The sequence below is a fragment of the Cervus canadensis genome, chromosome 17, assembly GCF_019320065.1.
Source record: "Cervus canadensis isolate Bull #8, Minnesota chromosome 17, ASM1932006v1, whole genome shotgun sequence".
Classification (NCBI taxonomy): domain Eukaryota; kingdom Metazoa; phylum Chordata; class Mammalia; order Artiodactyla; family Cervidae; genus Cervus; species Cervus canadensis.
The window spans coordinates 36,188,578-36,208,544 of NC_057402.1; the positions used below are offsets into that span (position 1 = coordinate 36,188,578).

General features: G+C 58.5%; 1 protein-coding gene across 5 annotated transcripts in view; it reads right to left on the bottom strand.

The window, feature by feature from the left end:
• Positions 1 to 1,313: 1,313 nt before the first annotated feature.
• The window catches only part of PSTPIP1 (proline-serine-threonine phosphatase interacting protein 1), a 42,744-nt gene continuing 24,090 nt past the window's right edge, over positions 1,314 to 19,967 (bottom strand). For 4 of the 5 annotated variants that reach the window (XM_043490119.1, XM_043490121.1, XM_043490118.1 and 1 more), the window contains exons 4-15: positions 12,002 to 12,036; positions 11,655 to 11,761; positions 9,903 to 9,965; positions 9,565 to 9,663; positions 8,644 to 8,689; positions 7,653 to 7,732; positions 7,008 to 7,106; positions 5,833 to 5,929; positions 5,207 to 5,297; positions 2,863 to 2,918; positions 2,542 to 2,675; positions 1,314 to 1,620 (exon numbers count right to left, since the gene is read on the bottom strand). In XM_043490119.1, coding sequence (XP_043346054.1) covers positions 1,489 to 1,620; positions 2,542 to 2,675; positions 2,863 to 2,918; positions 5,207 to 5,297; positions 5,833 to 5,929; positions 7,008 to 7,106; positions 7,653 to 7,732; positions 8,644 to 8,689; positions 9,565 to 9,663; positions 9,903 to 9,965; positions 11,655 to 11,761; positions 12,002 to 12,036 — 1,039 coding nt within the window. In that variant the 3' untranslated portion in view covers positions 1,314 to 1,488. The remainder of the gene's footprint in view (positions 1,621 to 2,541; positions 2,676 to 2,862; positions 2,919 to 5,206; positions 5,298 to 5,832; positions 5,930 to 7,007; positions 7,107 to 7,652; positions 7,733 to 8,643; positions 8,690 to 9,564; positions 9,664 to 9,902; positions 9,966 to 11,654; positions 11,762 to 12,001; positions 12,037 to 19,967) is intronic. The other variant, XM_043490120.1, reaches the window with a different exon arrangement.

Here is a 19,967-nt window from a genome sequence, read left to right on the forward strand (position 1 = left end):
AAATAAGTAAAGCACTGAAACCTAGAGCTTTCTCTTCTTTTCTTTCCTCGTGGCTGCTCCTGTGTGACCTGATGCCAGTGGTCAGTCTGCTTGGCTATCCTGCCTCTTCTGAGCCTTTGCTCAGACGTTGTCCCTGCTGCCACCCTGTCTCCACCTTCTACTGCACCTGAGGAGGGAAATCTCATCTCCTTTCTTTCCACTCTTCCCATTCCTGCCTCACATCCTATAAGTTTCCAAGTGCTGTTGATATATTTCCCTCATTGTTCCAGAATTGTCCAGTTCAGTTGCCACTTCCCGGACAAGCCACCATCATCTTTGTGTTGGCCAGCCTGCGCCTGGCCTCCTGGTCCCACTCTTAGCCTACTTACTGTCTGCCTTGTATCAGAGGGCTGATAGCATCTCTGTGCAGCTTCCAGGGTGAGCAAGCCCTTTGACACCACCCCTTTATCTTAGCACCCCTCCTCCTATTTTCAAATACAGTGTCATTCACACAGAAGTCATTAAGATGCCTTGCTTGATTGAATTACTCCTGACAGGTCTCGTATCTGGCTGACCTGGGCAACACTTCTGGCTGCCGGTTCGCACTGGCTTTCCTCCGCAGTCGCTCCCAGGGCCTTAGGTGTAGCGTGGCTGGAGCAGGGCTTTGGCAGGCCTGGGGCAGTGGTAGAACTTATGTTTCTGGGGCCAAAAAGAGAATGGCCTGAGAGCATCACGCATAGAAGAGGAGCTGGCCACCTCTGTGCGCAGGGTGGGCCTGTGTAGACTTGGGGCCCCTGCCTGGTAGGATCTGCCATGTTTGAGAAGGAGCGGCGTGCAGGTGGGTCAGGAGACAGCGTCACCCGCACCCTGACCCAGAGGCCTGCAGGCCCCCCTTACCAGACTCTGTGCCATGGCCCCTTTGCCTTGGCAGACTGCCTTGTCACCTGTTCCTTGCCTGGAGCTAAGCTTGCTCATCCCCAGAATGTTCCAGGTGTCCCCTCCTCCCCGTGCTCACACACCTGTCTGCTGCTGCCCTGCTCTAGTCCCTCTGTCCCTCCGAAGCCTGCTCTCCCCCATCCTGGCTCTCGCAGGCATCTCCCTGACCCCTCCCTGACCCCTCCCCCATCCTCCCTGACCCCTGTGGCCTTCTCCCATTGGCGGCTGTGAGCGTGTCTCCCTGGCAGGGACCCCGCGCTAGCGTACCTCCCCCATCCCCAGCAGACTCGGCACAGACCCCGCTGGGGCCTCAGTGAGGACACTGCAGGTGGGAAGCTCTGCTTTCCTGACTCCTCCCCTCCTTTGCCTCCTCCCGATGGAGCACGTGGACACAGATGCCAGGAGGAAAAAGAGCACTCCTTTATTCCCTGTGGGAAAGACTGCTGGGGAGCAGCTGGCACCTTCTCTGAGGGCAGGCTCTGTCTGAGGCCCCCATGCAAGGCCAGGGCGGTGGTGGGGGCACGGCTGGCCCCACGGGCAGGACAGGTCCAGGTAGGGGCTACTGTCTCTTCCTTAAATCTTCTCCAGGTAGGAGCCAGGGACAAAACCACGCTGCCCGTTCCGTTGTACCGTCCACCAGCCGTCTTCCCCTTCCAGGATGACCTCCAGGATATCCCCCGCAGAGATGTTCAGCTCGTCGGAGTTCTGGGCAAGAGAATGAAAACACATCCAGCTGAAGGGGCCTGCTGGGAGGGCCTCTGGTCAGGCGACCCCTCCACCACCCACCCCAGGCAGTAAGTGTCTCGCAGCTGGGCTGTCAGCTGAGACATGCCAGCCTCCTGGGGCTGCAAGAGAAGGCCACTCCGGGCTAAGGCAGCCCTGGGAGACCAGCCTCTTGTCCCCTTGGTTTGTCACAACCTGGGGCTTCTTCCCTGGCTTTTCCTCCAAGCTGCTCCCTTCTCCCGCTCCCTACCTGAGACACAACAAGCTGGCAAGTCAGGGGCAGGGGTGTTTGATATTCCCAGGACTGCCAGCCCTTGCAAGCACACCATCATTCTCCTGGGCTGTGCCCCCGCCCCAGGGGACAGGCTTTGGGAGCAGCGTAGCCAGCCAAGCCCCGAGGAGATGCCTCAGTCCCAGTGGATCTGGGGTCCAGCTCTGTACACCTCGCCTCAAAGCAGGGACAAATTAGAGTCTCTGGGGATCTGGGCACAGCGGCCCTATGGCTCCTTACTCGTCCTCCCCTTGTGGGCTTCAGAAAATCAACCATGCACAGCTGAGGACCTAGTTCCGATCATGACTTGTTCTGGGCACCCATGGTCATGGGGAACAAGGCCTTAACCCACGGATGCAGAGCCTGCCCTTCAGACTACTTCCTCGGGTAGCTCCAGCTCCACCAGCCGGCTGCACATGTGCGTAGCTCACGCAGTGCCCACATCTGCCTGGACACCACGTGACCCAGGGCCTGGTGCCGTTCATCAGCTTTCATTCAGCAGGTGTGCACCAGGCCCCTCCTGAATGCCAGGTGCTATTCTAAGGACACCCATCCCAGCACCCTCACATGTGAGCACACCCTTGGGCATGCTGGTGTCCACCCAAGAAGGAGGGGAGGGCAGGGGGCCTCACCTGGGCCGTGTAGTCATAGAGCGCCCTATAGTCCTGGCCTGGCTTGGTGGGGGGCCCTGGCGCCTCCTGCACGGCGATGGCAGCGTAGACACTCTCATTCCGGTCAGGGATAGGAGTCAGGGTCTCTGTGGAGGCTGAGTACAAAGTGAGGCCTGGCACCCACCCCTTGCAAAAATCAGTAGTTCCTAGAGGCCCCCCTGACTCACAGCGTCCCCAGACTTGCTCAGCTTCTCCCCATCCCCCAACCTCCCATCTGTGCCAAGTAGGCATCCTCTCCTCTTCCTCCCCCCAACCAGGGTGACAGTTGGCACCCCAAATTACCCGCAGAAGCCGCTGACAGTGTGGTCTTGGGACTTCCGTGCAGCAGCCCAGAAAACCTGGGGGCAGGAAGGACAGGTGAGTCGGGGGGTGGGGGGAGTAGATGAGGCAGGGAGCCCGCAAGGTCGGCCCTAGCTTCCAGGCACAGATGTGACTTATGGGGTGCCCCTCGGCATGAGGGCTCTCCGAAGGGTGGTCCCCTTCCCCCGTGGCTCTTCCCCAGCAGCACCCTCCCAGCCCCTTACTCTGCAGACGTCTGTCTTCTCAGTACTGCTCTCCGCAGGGCCAAACTGGTGGCTCTGACACCTCTGTGCTCCAGGGCCTGGGCCCCATGCCGGCCAGACCCCTCTCCAACCTCGCCCACAGGTGAAGGAGCTTCCCCCTAGAGCTCAGCCCACTCACGCCCTGCTGGGACCTTCATTAGCCTGACCAGCCCTGCTGCTCCCTGACCACACAAAGTGGTCATCCAGGAGGAAGTGTTCACCTCTTCCTCTGTACTTGGTTCAGACCTGGACTGAGCTAGAGTCAAGCAAGTGTGTTGAATAAAAGAAAAAAAGGTGCAAGAAGCAAGAGGCAGACCCTGGGGCACTTCGTACGGAGGCCACGTGGGTGCCCTGAGCAGAGGTGCTGAGAGCTTCCATGAGGAGAAACTGTTGCTACTCCCGCACCCCACCTTCCTGGCCTGGTAGGTTCAAGCTGTCTGCAAAGATCAGCTTCACCAAGCAGAGACCGGGTGGGTGCCAGGCGTGGCCAGTGCCTGGGAGGGGAGTGCAGAGGCTCAGGTCATACAGGCAGTGGAGTCTGGGGAGTAGAGTGGACCGGTTTGGGGTGTATAGGAGACAAGACTGAAATAGGGACCAGGCCAGACACCCAGGGGTCTTGAGGGCTTAGTCAGGGGCAGGGCCTGTAGGAAGCTGCGAGGTGGGACCCAGAGACCTTTCCCAGGTAGCGTTTGTGGAGCTGAGGGTCCAGGACAGAAGCACATGGACAGGTGAGCGTAGACTTGGCAGGTGTGGGAAGGTCTGATGCAGACTCGCCCTGCCAGGGAGGGTTAGCCCAGCAGGCTGGGGCTGGAGGGGCCGAGCTCACTAAAGGTATGGGCGCCCCGCCTGCCTTCCCAGGGTTGTCTACACTCTCAGCTCCATTCTTCCCTCCTCTCACTTCCCCTGGCCCTCCCCAGCCCTGCCTGGCTTCAGCCGCCCCACGCAGAGGTCCCTGCCTGTCCTCTCCAGCAGCCAGGCCTCCCCCTGCGGGACCTCTTTCCCTCTTTTTTCTCTCATCCTCATCAGGCCCCTCCTCTCTGTCCTTTCTCAGCCCTGCCCCAGGTGAGCTCTTCAGGGCCCTTGTCTAAGTGACCACCTGTGCAGGCATCTGGCCCTCACTGGGGGTGCAGGGAGGTCTGAGTCCCCTGTGGTTTTGGTGTGATGGTGAGGGTGGGAATGCCCGCCTCCTAGGGTCCTCACTGTCTCAAGGTTCCTGGAGGAGCATGCCATGGGGCCCAGGAGCCTCAGAAATAAGTCATCCTCAGAGGGCCAGGAGCTCTGTCACCTCCACCCCCACCCACGCCCACCTTTCAAAGGCAGAGCTTCCTCTGCACTAGCTTGGAGGGAGAGAGGAGGTCATGGAGGCCTGGGGATGGGGCACAGGTGCCATGTGAAGCCCACAGTGCTCCTTTAGATGCCCACAGATGGGGCACTCGGGGAAGTGACTGAGGGAGTTGGAGGGTGGGTGCACCCTGAGTGGGTTACGGTGCTCCCGGTGGGCTATCACCGTCATCACCCAAGGCCTGGGCTGGGAGGGTCCTTGGGTCTGAGTCTGCCCCCAACACTCATAGGCCCTGGGCCTAGAGGAGGTGTGTGAACTGTGCAAGTGACATGCTGGGGCCTGTCACCAGGACCCTGGCACCTACCATAGCCAGGCCAGGGAAGGGGGCTTGGAAAAAGCTGGAGAATTCTCCAGGAGTGCTGGCTGCAGGGCCTGCTCCTCTGCCCTGATCCTGTGCAGCCAGTGAGGGGCCTGACAGTCCAAGACTCCGACCAGGCCAGCAACAGAGCTCAAGGGGTGAGCCCGCCTGGAGTCTCCCAGCACAGTTGCTAGTGAATAAGCAGGGTACGATTGTTTAACACCTGGCTCCCCTTGGGCTGAGGGTGTCCTGAGGCTAGATTGAGTCTGTCTTGTCCCCCAAGAGTGCCCTGTACCTAGACCCTGGACCAGGCACACAATAGGTGCCCAATAAATACATGGGAAAGAGCCAGTTGCAGGAGAAGGGGCTGGCTCCTTTCCTGGCAGCCCGCCTCCCCCTGGCCCCGCTGTGTGTCCCAGCCGGGGGTGTCCAGCAGGCACTCACCTCTTTATCATACCACAGGACGGCTGGATGCCAGGGCTGCTGGACAATGGGGCCACCTCCCGATCATAGTAGTTCTGGTAAGGCACCGGCGCTGCAGGTGACAAGTGCGAGAGGCCCAGGGTGATGAGGGCGGGGCAGGCGGGACCTGTGCCCTTTGACACCCCATCCTCTCCCCCTCCAGAGGCCCAGACTAGGGCCCCACCTTCCCATCCTGGCCCTGGCCTGCCCTGGTGCTTGAGGAGGGGGCCCCCCCATCACTTCCCTGAGAGATCCCACTGTGGGTACCACCAAGATCGAACATTCTAGACTCAAGATTTAGCGATGCCAAACCATGGAGTGGAGTGGGGGCTCTGAGGAGGCTCGTGCCTCTCCCTACCCCCGCCTCCCCTTGAGTGTTAGAGTGCTCCCAGGCCCCGCCCATCCTCTCTCTCAAGGAGGCAGCTCACTAAGGACTCGGCCAGGGAGGGGACTGCTCTGTCCCTGACCTTCCCCCGGGCCGGCACCCAGAAGGGAGCTGTGAGCCGCTCTGTTTCTGTCTGCAGTTGAGCCTCAGAGAACCTGGGCCAGGCCTTCCAGGGAAGGTAGACCTGGACCCAGCGGCCGTGTTGCCCGCCGGCGGGCCTCACCTGGGGGCTCGGTGCCCGTGCTCTTGGCCTGGATGAAGCCGTCAATGTCGGCGTCCACACTGCAGCCTTCCAGCGTCACCCGCACCTCTTCGTAGAGCTGGGGGTGGGAGGGAGCGGAGGCTGAGGGGCCAGGCTTCACCTCCATGCCCACATTGTCAAGCCTGCCCCCCTCTTTGGGTCTGAACCCTGACCAGGGGCCTTGCGGTGTAACTGCCCCAGGCCTGCCTGAGGCGCTAGAGCCCTGGCTGCCAGCTTCTCCTGTTTCCTGAACACCTCGTGCGTGCACATTCCTTTGCATCCTTTGCATTCCTCTCCATCCTCTGTGGGAGATAAGACTTCCTCATTTATAGATGAGGAAGCTCCGGAGAGTGACTTGCCCAAGGTCACAAAGCAGGAATTGAAGTCAGTGCGCTGGGCTTTGGATCCGGTATGAGAGGATTCAGAACCCATACTCCCTCCTCTGCTACAATGAGGCCACCAGGTGGGCTCAAGTCATTTGAGGGGAAAGCCCCCAAAACTCCACACCCACGGGTAGAAGGGATGAGGCAAGTAACAGTGGTGGGATCAGGGAGTCGGGGCTGAGAAAGAGAGAGACAGCGAGGGCTGCATCAGCAGAGGTCAAGGCCCCTGGCGGGGAGGTGCCCCTCTCTGCTGAGGGAGGCCCACCCGGCACATAGAGCTCAGTAAGGCAGGGCCGGGGGGAGCCAGGACACCCTGGAAATGTCTGGGGACAGAAGAGGGACTGAACCTTGGCTCCTGCAAGCACCAGGCCTGGAGCAGGGCAACCCCAGGGTCTCCCAGCCTCTCTGCAAACCTCTAAGGGGCTATGTCTGCCTCCCCTCCCCTCCCCTCCCCAGCAGAGGGAACAGAGCTCCGGGGCTCTGATAGAAGAGCTGAGGCCTTGGAGCAGGGGTGAGCAGAGAGGGCAGACGCCAGGGTAACCACAAAGCACATCTTCCAGGCCAAGAGGCCGTGGCCTGCACAGTACTGAGCTCCCCGTCTCTGGGGCCTGGGGCAGAGGCTCGGTGCTGGGCTCGGAGACCCTGAGGCCAGGGCTCAGGTGACAGAGGACTGAGGCCTGCTCACAGGCTCAGGTGGGCCTGGCTGCAGAGTCACTCGGAGGCTGCCTTCCCCTCACGCCCCCCACCCACCCTCTCCCTGCCCTCAGCCCCCACCTCATCGTCCTTGACGCACTGCATGGAGAGCTGGTTGCAGTGCACCCAGAGGGAGTTGCGGAGGATGGTCAGCCGGTCAAACTCCTGCAGCTGGAAGGCCTGGGGAGAGATGGGGATCACTGGAGGGCTGGGCCAGGCCAGGCCCCACCCACAGCTCAGCTGGAGTTGACCAGCCAGACCCCGTCTGCTGAAGCCAAGCCTAAAGGAAGCCTAAAGGCTGGGGGTCCCCACCCCCACCTCTGTGCCAGCACTTGAGGCTTCTGGGAAGTTCAACTGCCTATGGGACTCTATGCTCTGCCCTTCCCCAGACTCTACCACATCCTTGGGGTGTGTCTTAAGAGGAGCACTGGACCCTGAATCCTGTCTCCCAGGCCCTGTTCATCAGCAGAACCCAGGGAAGCTATGGGTTCTGTTCAAGCCTCAGTTGTGGCTTCAGCCAAAAGGGGCAAAGGATGCCTGCCTGCCTGCCTGCAGAAAGGGACTCCAAGCACAAAGCCAGGCAGGAGCTCCCTGGGGAGGGCCTTGGAGTGAGCGGATGAGTGAACGAGTGAAGGAAGGATGGCTTTCCCCCACCGCTGCCCCTCTTCCCCCATGAATTGGCCGGAGCGGGGACGGGCATCAGCTCCGCGCCGAGGGGTCACTCACCTCGCAGGTGGCCCGGTGCTCCTGCTCCCACTCGCTCCGCACCCTCTCCAGCTGCTCGATGTTCTGCCTGTACACCCGCTCTGGAAGCGCAGGGGGTCCTCAGGGAGGCCAGCCCACCCCTGTGCCCACTCTGTGCCCTCCTCCTCCCTGGAGAGACCTGCCCTGGCTGCTGGAGCCGCAGGTGAACGCTCATCAGGGCCCCTCACCCCGGTACCGCCCTTGGAGAGGCACTCAGCGCCCACTGTGTTCCAGCTGCCTCAGGCTGGGGCAGAGCCTAAGGTCAGAGTCTGGGCCTCTCACCATCCCACCTTCTAGATGAGAAGCTGAGGCTCAGAGGGGGCGGCCCTGGAGGAGGGTGAAGGGGAGCTTTGGGAGCTGGTGGGCTGGGAAGCCAGCGGGCTTGGACCATGAGCTCTGTGCCCCCCAGCCAAGAGAGCACCTGGGTGTTGGGACAGGTGGTGTGGCAGAAGGCAGAGCTGTGTCAGCAGAGATGAGGGGTGTTGGGATCTTCTGGCATCAGGAGGAGGATAGAGGAGACAGATGCCCAGAGAAGGCTGTGATGTGTCTCAGTGTGTATGAGAGAGAGAGAGAAGTGTATGTGCAATGAGTGGGCCTGTCTCCCTCGATCGGTGGCTATGAAAGTCCTGAGCCCTGGAGCCAGATGGCTTGCATTCAAATACAGTTACCACCACTTATTGGCTGTGTGACCTTGGGCAAGTTAAATAACCTCTCTGTGCCACAGTTTCCTTACCTGTTAAGAAAAGGGGATAGTAACAGTGAACACCTCATAGGATTGTTTGTGAGCATTAGTTAAAACACACATGAACAGTGTTGGCAAATGCGAGAAAACGAATTTTTCGTTTTACTTGCATAAGGAAGCAAGAGTGAGGAGTGTGGGACTGTGTCCCAAGGGTGAAGGAAGTGTGCTGTGGGGGGAAAGATGTCCAGTCTGCCCCACCCCGTAGGCTGAGAAGGTGGGCTAGCCGCGTACCTGCCTCCATGGCTGAGTCCTTGCACTGCTTGGCTTTGTTCTGGCTCTGAGGAGACAGAGGGAAAGCGGCCCTGAGGCCCGGCCCCGAGCACCTCCCAGCCCAGACCTTGGGCTCCTGGCCTCCCTGGGCCACCCTGAAGGGCGTCTGTCACACCCTCCCTGGCCACCTCTCACAGGGCAGGGCGAGTAGATGCTAACCCTGAAGGACACACTCTGGAACCAGTTGTGGGCAAGCTCCATCATTAACTCCAGCCTCACCGCACAAAGGACTACAGGCTGTTTCCAATAAAACAGGAATAAAACAGAAACCCAGTCATGCCGACACATGTGCAAACTAGACCTGGAGACCCAGAGGAAAAAGTGTAGGCCAGGGCCGGGCCCTGGGGCTCGACAGCCACTGCTGGGCCTGCTGGTTGGGGCTTGGGCTCTGTCCCTGACTTGCTGCCACCAACTCACCTGCAGGTCCCTGTGCTCTCTGGGCCTCAGCATTCCTGTCTGTGCAATGGGCCAAATGTGTTCTTGGGTCCTGGGAGCTTTGACATTCCCACCCTGGCCAAGAGGTCTGGACAACCTGGGTTTGGGGTCCTTTCTCTGTTCCTGCCTGGCTCTGAGACCTTGGACAAGTCACTCACCACCTTTGGGCCTGTTTCCTCTCTGGGACATGGGCCTACTGGGCCCTTCTCTGAAAGGTTGGGTGAGGGTTAGCGTCTGCTCTCACGGCCCTGTGAGCTCTGGGCCTGGGCTGCAGTGGGCCTGCTCTGAGGACTGGGTCATTGGGTGCAGCCTGGAGATGGCAAAGGGGATCAAACTGTCCATCTAGACCCTGAGATTCCAGGAAACCTTGCCTGGGGGTGTCTGCGGCATCCCTTCCTGCCCTGCCCCAGCCCCGTGACATCACCCCGCCTCAGTGACTCCACGCACCTTCTCCACCTGCTTCTGCTGACCGTTGGTGCTAATGCGCTCAAAGGCCTGTTCAGCATCGTCTGCATCCCGGCACTTCTGCTCATACGTCTTCTTGGACTGGGGGGTGTGGAGGCGTGTGACTTGGGGGCCCCAGGGTGAGGCTCCTGAGCCCGACCTCCCTTCTCCCCATCAGGGGCTGTAGATGGAAAGGGGGCCTCCACACCAGGGACAGAGATCTGCAGCTCCAGGAACCTGACAGGCCGCTGTGCCTGTTGCTGGATGGAAGCCTGAGGCCAGCCCTGTCCCAGGGCTCCTGGGATCCACACCCCAAACCCGGCCGCCCCTTCCAGGCTCACCTCCATGGCCTTCTTGTGCAGCGACAGCTTGCTCTTCTGGACACGGTCCATGACAGCCTCGTACTGCAGGGGACATGAGGCTCTGAGCGTGGGGCTGTCAGGACGCTCCCCTAGGCCAAGAGGATGGGGTGTCCCTGGGAGGAGGCCCAGCCTCCCCTCCTGGCTCTGATGGGGCAGTGAGAGATGCCCTCCCCCTCCATCAGCCTGCTCTCTCACAACTGCTGCTCCCAACAGAAGGCTAGAGGAGCCCGGGGCATGGATGCACCCCAGGTATCTTCTCCCTGCAAACTACCCCGCCCAGCCAGGACTTGGTCTCTAGCCAGAGAATACCCAGCTTACACACACACATGCGCATGCACACACACTGTCCTTCACTCACAAGCCTCTGTAACCACACATAGCAATCACACCCGTGGGGACCCAGCCACACTGTAGAAGGTGTCACTCTGTCCGAAATAGCTTTTGCAGACATCAGAGCCTCACCGGCCACAGGAAAGCTTGAAATAGCCATCCCGGGGCCTCACAGATGCTCTGCAGGCAAGTCCCAGCTCAGAGAGGTCACGTGCTCCAGCATCTCAAGGCTGGGCTGATGTGTGGGGGTGGGCTTTGAGGGCCCACTGTCTGCTCAGGAACCCAAATTTAGAATCCTGAAAGCCTTAGGCCCCAGGTGGGCAGACAGGGAGTACAGCCACGTGAAATTTCTGTGGTCAGAGCCACTCATCGGAGCCGGCACCCTGCCTGTGAAGACCGAGAGAGGCCTGGTTCTGGGCTGGGTCCCTGAAGCTCAGGAGGTGGAATAAGCGTCTCATCTTGCAAGAGGGAAACTGAGGCACAGAGTGGGTAAGTGGCTTGGCCAGGACACCCAGCCCCAGGCTGGCCCCAGGCATGAACTGTTGCTCTTTTTCCCCTTCACGGGTCAGTTGTGTGGAAGTTTCCATTTTCAATTCTTTGGACAGTGTACAAAGATGCTCCCTCTCCAAGAAGTGTTTCTGCGTGCTGACCTCTCCCACCCTGTCCAAGTTCCACCCTCATCACTGAGGCCCTGAGAGGCTGATCCTGTGTCCACACCTGCCTTCCCAGAGGGCCACATACTCAGTCAATCAGAGAGTCTCAGGCTTGGGAGGGGGCGCTGGGACACGGGGTACCAACCCCACTTCTCATCCAAGCTCTCAGCTTCTCTAACAAGTCACCTCCAGTCTCTGTTTACGTACCTCCCACAATGGGGACCTCACTTCCTTTCCATGCATTGAGGGAGAGCTGTCCCCTGCAGATGGTGAAGAATACCCTAGGATGCTAGGGCAAGCTCAATACCTCCCATTCCCCGCAAGCTCTGTCCACCTCAGCCTCAGGCAGCCCCGCAGAGTGGCTGCAGTGACTGAGCCCCCAGGTCTTCCTTTCTCCCAGATAAGCACAGTTTCTGGTGACTCCCTAACTTAGGTTGCCTCCTTTGGATACTCCCACGTTGTCGCATACCCTCCATAGCCTGCTATAACGGGATGATTGACAAGGCCCATGCCCTTCGCTCTTGGCATGAGACACCTCAGTGGGAAGAGCCCCGGGGGGCCTTCAGGCCGGAGAGCCGGGCCCTGGTTCCAGCACCAGGCCTCTGTCCACACTCTTCTCTCCTCCAGATCACCATCACCCCCAAGCCTGGGGTGCTGCCCCGCCCTCCATCATGAGAGGCCAGCCTCCACTACCCCCGCAGTGACCACCGCAGTCTCCCCCCGGGCCCATCCCCAGCACCCGCCTCACCTTCTTCCTCTGCTCCTTCTGCCTCTCACGGAACTCCTCCAGGCTCCGCAGCTCCTCACGAAGGGCCAGGGCCAGCTGGATGTGGGAACTGCCCACATTCTCCATTTCTGGGGGCAGAGTAAGGACACTGGTCCTTGGCATCAGACCTGATGGGCCCCAACCAGTGACACACTCGCTCCTGCCTGGACCAGCCCAGCCCCAGCCCCACAGCTCGTCTCTGTCACCCCCAAATCCTCCACCAGCCTCAGTTCCCAACCAGAATCCACCCATCCCCATCAGTGGGGATCTGGTGTTCCCCGAAGGTCCTGTCCCCCTGCAGCCCAGGATGGGGAACAGGCGGGACTTACGCTGCTTGAGAGAGTCAAAGGAGGCCCTCAGGGAGCTGCAAAACAGAAAGACCAGGGTCGGTAGGAGGACAGTGAAGGGGGACCTGAAGTCCTGGCTGGGCCCAGGGACTTTTATTTTGGTGGGAGGACCCTGGCTCACTCATACACGCTGGCCTAGACTCAGGGGACCTTCACTCTGACCCTCCTTGGAAATTACAAAGCAATCAATGCCCCCCCCCCAAATGCTCTTGGCTTCTGCACATCTTCAGGCCCTCCCCCTCTCCTGGGGCCCCTCCCCCATAGTCCTCTCCCAGATGAACTGAAGCAGGAGAGGGTGGGGTTCAGACCTGGCAGGGGGCCTGAGAACGTCTTGGAGGGAGATGAAGGGCGGCTGTAGGGGAAGATGGTGACAAGCGGGGCAGAGGTGCTGAAGGGGAGAGATGGAGGGGCCTTCGGGCAGGAAGGACGGGGTGCACAGTTGAGTACAGCAAGAAGCTGAGGGGCTCCCCGGCCCCTGGCTTGGTGGCTGAGAGGATGGGGGTGACACCTCGAGAGGGCCCAGGAGAGGATATGGGGAGTGACTTCAGGGTGCGCTGAGCTTGAGAAAACCCAGGAGGAGGTGTCAGGAGGCACCAGTCTGAATCAGACATGCGGGAGCTGCCCCCTCCAGGGAGGACACCAAGGAGGAAGCAAAAGGAAGGAGCTGGCTAAACATGGCAAGTGTGGAGGTGACGCTGAGCGTAGGGTTGCCAGGTGGCATAAATAAAAATACAGGACACCCAGTTAAGTTCAAATTTCAGATAGACAACAAAAGCTTTGAAAATAAACATGGCCCATGTAATATTTAGAACATACTTACCTTTTTAAAATAGGTGTTATCTGAAGCTTAATGGGACAGTCTATATTTTATCTGGCAGTCCTGCCAAGGGGGCTGTCACCCAGAGCTACGAACAGAGGTGAGGTCTGAGCTAAGATGTCGGAGCTCTCTCAGGACCCAGTCCTGTCTGCTGCTGATGGGTAAGGGGCACCTTGGTCAGACAGGACTGATGGGAAAATGCATCTCCCAACCCATCTGCTCCAGCAGGGGCCTCTCTGAGGGGCGAGCTCCCACTCCTGGCAGAGGAGGGAGGTGACTTGGAATCCCAGGTAAGGAACCTGGCTAGAGCTTCCTGCCGACTCCCATGTGCGTTAGAAGCAGACCCTGGAGCCAGATGCCTGGGTTCATTCCAAGCTGTGCCACACACTCTCTGTATGACCTTAGACAAATGGCCTAGCCTCTCTATGCCTCAGTTTTCCCTTCTGTAAAATGGGGATAATGATACCACAAGCAAAATAGTTGTGAAGATTAAATGAATTTATATGTATAAACGTCTCTTAAGACCTGGTGCAAAGTAGATGCTCTGCAAGGGTTGCTGTCATTGTGCTACCCTCCCCTGAGCCCACATCTGCACACCCTGACCAGTCCTGCGGGTCCCCCAGGCCCCTGAACCTGACCTGAGCTGTACCTCCCAAGTGCCCCACCTAAGAGCTTACCACATGCCCCCCCCCTTATCAGAAATGCCCATTGAATTCATCTTCAGGTTGGAGGCGTCCCCTTGAAGCAGCCCCCATAGATTGGGCTCCCTTCCTGTCACCCCCTACAGCCCTGTGGGCTGGTGAGTGCCGAGTCTCCAAGTGCACAGAGGCGGTGTGTGGAGGTTGCTGACTGGCTCTGAAGTGAGGCTTGTCTACTCTCAAGGGTAAAATTCTCTGCCTCTGACTGTGGCCCCTTACCAAAGGAGGCAAAAACAGGCTGCCGCTCCTTGCTCAGCAGGCCACCTGAGGAACCACAGCCAGTGAGGCTGATGGTGGCTCAGAGGGTAAAGAAAGAAGTGAAAGTGAAGTCGCTCAGTCGTGTCCGATTCTTTGCGAACCCTGGACACCAGGCTCCTCCGTCCATGGGATTTTTCTAGGCAAGAGTACTGGAGTGGGTTGCCATTTCCTTCTCCAGGGAATCTTCCCCACCCAGGGATCAAACCCAGGTCTCCTACATTGCAGACAGACGCTTTACCATCTGAACCACAGAGGGTCAAGTATCTGCTTGCAATTCAGGAGACCTGGGCTCAGTCTCTGGGTCAGGAAGATCTCCTGGAGAAGGGAATGGCAACTCACTCCAAGTACTCTTGCCTGGAGTATTCCATGGACGGAAGAGCCTGACAGGTCCATGGGGTCACAAAGAGTCAGACATGACTGAGCGACACACACACATGCACGCGCGCGCACACACACACACACGCCAAAGCTTGCCCCGTGAGGCATCCTGTCACTGGCTGCATCCCTGTGCAGAGCAGCGTGCCTGCCCCCTGGTGGCCATATGACCACATGACACCCAGCGATACAGCCCTGCCCACCGCCTGCGTGCCTGTGAGCGTGCGTGCTATGCCGCTTCAGTCGTGTATGACTCTTTTCAACCCTATGGACTGTAGCCCTCCAGTCTCCTCTGTCCACGGGATTCCCCAGGCAAGAATCCTGGCCTGGATTGCCATGCCCTCCTCCAGGGGATCTTCCTGGATCAAATTGCAATTCATTTCCTGGATCAAACCCACGTTCTCTTTTGTCTCCTGCATTAACAGGCGGGTTCTTCACCACTATCACCACATGTGACTTCACCAGCCAGCATCTCCTCACCACCCTTGCAAGGCAGAGTTCACAAGGGGCTCCCTCCTCCCATGGGGACACAGGAAGACTACCCAGCAGAGCAGCAGCATCACCTGGGAGTTTCTTAGAAGCACAGCTTCTCGGGCTCCACTGCTGTCCTCCGGGAGCCGAAGCTCAGAGGTGGGGCGTAGCACACTGTTTCAACAAGCCCCCGGGTGCTGCTGAGGTACATTCCAGTGCTGGCCTCATTATTTAACGCTCACAACTCTGCCAGGCAGGGAGGGCACCATCATTAGCCCCATTTCACAGATGAGAAAAACAAAGGTCAGAGAGGTGACAAAGCTGACCGTGGCTGCACAACTGGTAAGAGGTGTAACCTTCTGCTTCTTACCAGAGGAAGGAAGGGGTGATGGCATGGTGACCCCACCTGCCTTGGTAGGGGGTGGAGAGGTCAGGACTTTGACAGAATTGACACTTCCCCAGTGGTTACACCTCCTTCTCGCACATGCATCTCCTGCCTCAGTCTCCCCATTTACGGTTAGAGCCTCTCTAGGCCCAGCACGGCCACATCTCTACACCCCAGCCCTCACCCACAACGTGACTACATCCTGCCCAGACCCCTCCCAGAGGCCAGGGCCTGCAACCTACTGGTCCTCACCTCCCTTTGGACCTCACATCTCACAGACACTTCAGAGTGTCCGAAACTGGGCTCTTCACCCTACACACCTGCTCCTCCTACAGGGCTCCCTTCTCAGCAAAGGTACCACCGCCTACCAGGTTATGCACACCTCCCCCTGCATCACCTTCTCTTATTCACCTCCCAAATCTATCCATCCGCCTCTTCCTGCCACCACCCTAGTCCCTGCCCCATCACCTCCTTCCCTCCTACTTCACTCCTCATCTCTTACCCTTGTTCTTTGCCCACAGTCGTTTGGCCAGTTCCTCCTATATACCATGTTCCCTCTTGCCCCAGGGCCTTTGCACATGCTAATTCCCTATGTGCAGCATCTTTGCCTGGCTCTCCCTTCTGTCTCTTCTGAGCACATGTTCCTGTTGTCATCCTAAGCTGACACATTGTCTATCACTGCACTGAAATAAGAGCCTATTGAACGCTTGGTTCTTCTCCCCGTTGTCCCCAGGATCACAGCCCAGTGCATTAAACTCAATACTCAATAAACCCCAAGGCCTTGCTCAACACCAGACCACTCAGAGAAATCATCACCAAGATTTCCCAGAGACTTTCAAACTGTGGTGCTAAAGAAGACTCTTTGAGAGCCCTTTGGACTGTAAGGAAATCAACCCTGAATATTCATTGGAAGGACTGATGCCGAAGCTCCAATACTTTGGCCACCTGATGCAAAGAAACGACTCATTAGAAAAGGCCCTGATGCCTGGAAAGATTGATGGCAATAGGAGAAGGGGACAACAGAGGATGAGATGGTTGGATGGCATCACTGATTCAGTGGACAGGAGTTTGAGCGAGCTCCAGGAGATGGTGAAGGACAGGGATGCCTGGCGTGCTGCAGTCCACGGGGTCACAAAGAGTTGGACACAACTGAGTAACCGAACAACAACTGCTCTCCTGTGTCTCCACCATGTGTCAAGGCTGGGAACCCCTTGCAGGCCTCTGCCCTCTGTTGTCAGTCCCCAGTGTCCACCTGTTAACTCATCCCATTGCTCTTTGCAACCTGGCTCTCAGGACACTCAGCCCAGAATTCTGTTTCAGACAGTTTGAATTTCCAGTGTGTCTCCTTCTGTACTTCTGTCCCACCATGTGACCCACACTATATCACGACCCCTGCTTTGCCATCCTCACCCCTGCCCCCTGCCAGCCACGAGGCTCCTTCCTCCCAGCTCCTCTCACTGCCCCACGCCCCTGCTGGAGGCTGGGCCCGGGTGAGCTGGCCTCCTTAGAGGAGGAGCAGCCCTGGTAAGAAGCGGGGCCCCCCCTCTCTCACTGCAGTATCCTCAGTGATACCTTCTTTCTCTGAGCTCAGAGGAAGAGAGATGATGAAAAAAAAAAACCCTTCTGAGAGGAAAGCAGTGTCTTAGGCTTAACAACTGGGGGCGAAGCAGGGACATGAGCGTTTAAGGATTCAAGTGGGGGCTGTCCTTGCTCGCAGGTACTATTGGGTTGGCCAAAAAATTCAGTTGGGTATTTCATAACATGGAAAAATCCGAAAGAAATTTTTGGCCAACCCAATACAAAGGGACGCACAGGAAACTGACCCCAGCCCTGCCTCTATCCCCCTTCTATTCCTGAACCCCGACCCTGGCAGCTTCCACGGCTGGTGCGGCACTCAGCCACCCCACCCTGGGCAGGGTGAGCAAGAGCAGGAGATGACAGCTTTCTGGGGGAGGCGGTATTTCAGGCAGAATTCACAGGGGAGATATGAGGGCATCAGCCAGAGCAAAGGCCCCAAGGTTGGAAGGAGAGTCAAGGTGAGCTTTCTGCAGGGTTGGATGTGTGGTTTAGGCAATACCGATAAGCCGCCTGCACCCACCTAGTGCTTCTCTAAAATGCACTGAAAGAACTTGTGGGAATTCCCTGAGCTGGGGACCTTATCTGTGTGTCCCTCATTGCCACTGCCCAGGAGATGCTTGCTGAGCTCATGTGTGAACGAGGTGAGTGCTAAAAGTCACCTGAAGGCCAGAATAACCTCATCTCAATGTTTGTGGCTGAGTCTCAGACCTTCTGGCCAGTCTGAGGTCAGGGGATGACGCAGAAATGCTCTTCAGGCGGCAGGGGTGGGGGTGTCTGGACGGCTCCCCACTCTCAACTCTCACTGGGCTATTTCTGGGGTCACGGAAGCCCTTGGCTTTGGTCCTCCTCCTCCACCCCGTTCAGTCTATGCACCCTCAGCCCCCTCCACTCATCCTCTCAGAGGCTGAGAATAAGCATCCCATGGGAGACAGGGGGCTTGGCCACGAGGAGGCATGGGGCTCCCCCGCTCCCCGAGTGGCGGATGGGCCCTGGAGGATGAGCTTCCAGCCCTCACGTGGAATAGCCAAGCCAGCTTTGCCAGGTGCCAAGCTCACACACAAGCTCACAGTCTCCATGGCAACAAGGAAGCGACCCATGTTGTCATGGTTGCCACTCACCCTACGCACAGAGAGCCCCTCCAGGTTGGTGTGGAACAGGGCGACCTGGTCTAAGCCAAAACGCTGACAGGCAGGCAAGGCCAGAGTGTCTAGGAGAGCTTTCTGGAGGAGGTGGGGCATGAGAGGGTCCTGAAGGAAGGTTCTGATGCAAAAGACCGGGGACGAGAGTGAGGTCACCCCCAGTGGGCTAGACCCCAGATTCAGAACAGTGAGGCCCTTTATTTTATTTTAAAATATTTCAGTCCCCATACCCACAACACAGCTTGGGGCATGGCACACACTTAGATGGATGATGGATGCTTGACCCATAGTTAAAGAAAGCAATGACTTCATGATCTCACCTTAGGACACACCTCAAGGAGCAACACTGATTAAGCACCATCGTGCGTCGTCAGCTGAGCTGGGAATTGCAAGGGGGCAGGGCCTTATGGGAAGCAGCAGGTGGGCTGGGATAGTCCAACCCCCGCCTCCTGCTTCTCTGGCTCTAAATGTGCCCTGAGCTTTCCAGCCTCCAGCCTTTGTCCATGGTCCTCTCCCAGGAGGTGCCCTCCACTCTGCCATGCTCCTCTGGCCACTCCAGCTCACTGGGGAACTCGGGATGGGGCTGGTTCTCACACGCACTGCTCCCAGCCTGCTCTGGAACCTGTGCAAGGGGCAGTGAGGCCCCTGTGGGTTCTGTTCCTGCCTCTCCTGCTGCTGGGGAGGCTGAGCCCTGGGGCCTGGCCCTGCCAGCCCACACTCCAGCTCCTAAGTGATAGGCAGCAAGGTGGACCCTGACTCTGAGCTCCCCGCCCTGGTGCTCCCACCTCAGAGGGAGGCTTTCCCTCCAGGGGCCCCACCCTCCAGCTCTCTGGGCCACAGAAGGGCTGGGCCTCAGAGGAAATGGTCTAGCCGGGCCAGGCAGTCTCCTCAGCCCTAAACTAAGCCAAGTGACCCCAATTTGTCTGACTCATGGAGGGGCCCATGAGAGCGTAATGACCCTCAATGTTTCTCAAGTACCACTGTGGCTTAGGGCTCTCTGCTTGACATTGCAACTGCCCAGAGGAACTCATGACTGTGACTTTCCCCAGCTGAGGACCCAGGACTCAGAGAGGGGGAGTGACCACTCCAGGGTCACACCGCATATAGGGTAGGGCAGACCTTGTCCCACTTGGCCTCCTACAGCCACACAAGGAATCAGGGCCGCCCAGAGCCTCGCCCTGGCCACTTCATGGCTCTAAAGATAGGGCCAGATACTGTGCACCTCTGTGCCCTTCCCACTGCCCACCTGGCTCCCTTTCCACCTCATCCTCTTCACTGGTGGCTTCTCCTTCCCTGTTTTAAGTCCCCTGTGACTCACAGCCCCCTGAGTGTGCCTCACACTTTCCGCCTCCAGCCTGACCTCCCACTGTGGCCCTGCCCGGAGCACCCCCTCCATATCCCCCAGGAGGGCTTGTCTCTCGCTGGGAAAGTTCTCCTTTTCCAGCAGCCCTGGGAGGTCAGGAGGCGGGACTCCTGGATCATGCTCCCTTGATTCCACCCCTTCCTGGGAAGACAAAGAAAGTCCCCATTCATTTTCCTTACTGTGTCCTGGTAAGGAATGCCCTCCTCTGTACCCAGCCTGTACTCAGCTTTGGTCCTGCCATTTTTATCTGCTCCACAGCCCACTGGAGCAGACAGATGAGAACCCAACTCAGAGAGGTTTTAGTGACTTGCCCACAGTCACACAGCTCATAAAGGCCAAGCGGGGACTAGAGCTCCTGGAGCTGCGTTCACGCTTTCTGGTCCAAGGCAGGACCCTTGGGCATGAGCAGCCATATCTCCTGGCTCATACCACTCTTCAACCTTCCTCTAGCCCTCCCCGAGTCCTCTCTGGCTCCAGGTTCCAGGTTGGAAACAGGGTCACCTGTGTCTTAGGAGACCTGGAGAGTGTTGTTTATTCGTCTCAAATGAGGGGACTGGGTTCCAGGCTTTGCAGCTGACAGGCTCCGTCCGGGGCCACTTTCCTTGAGCAGAGCCAGACCCCCGTGGGGAACAGGGGGCAGGGGTTGCTATGGCAACCACAGGCTGGGTCGGGTCTCTGGGCTCCTGGGTAGGAGGAGGAGGAGGACTCAGTCGAGCCCTTCCAGGACGTGGAGTCCTATCCGCCCCTCGGCCTGACTCAGTCCTCACCCAGCAGGGAGAGTCCGCCCTTCCTCGCCACTGCTGGAACCTTCTCCTTAGCTGCCTTCGAATTGAAACTCTCTCTGCACCTGCATCCCTCTCACAG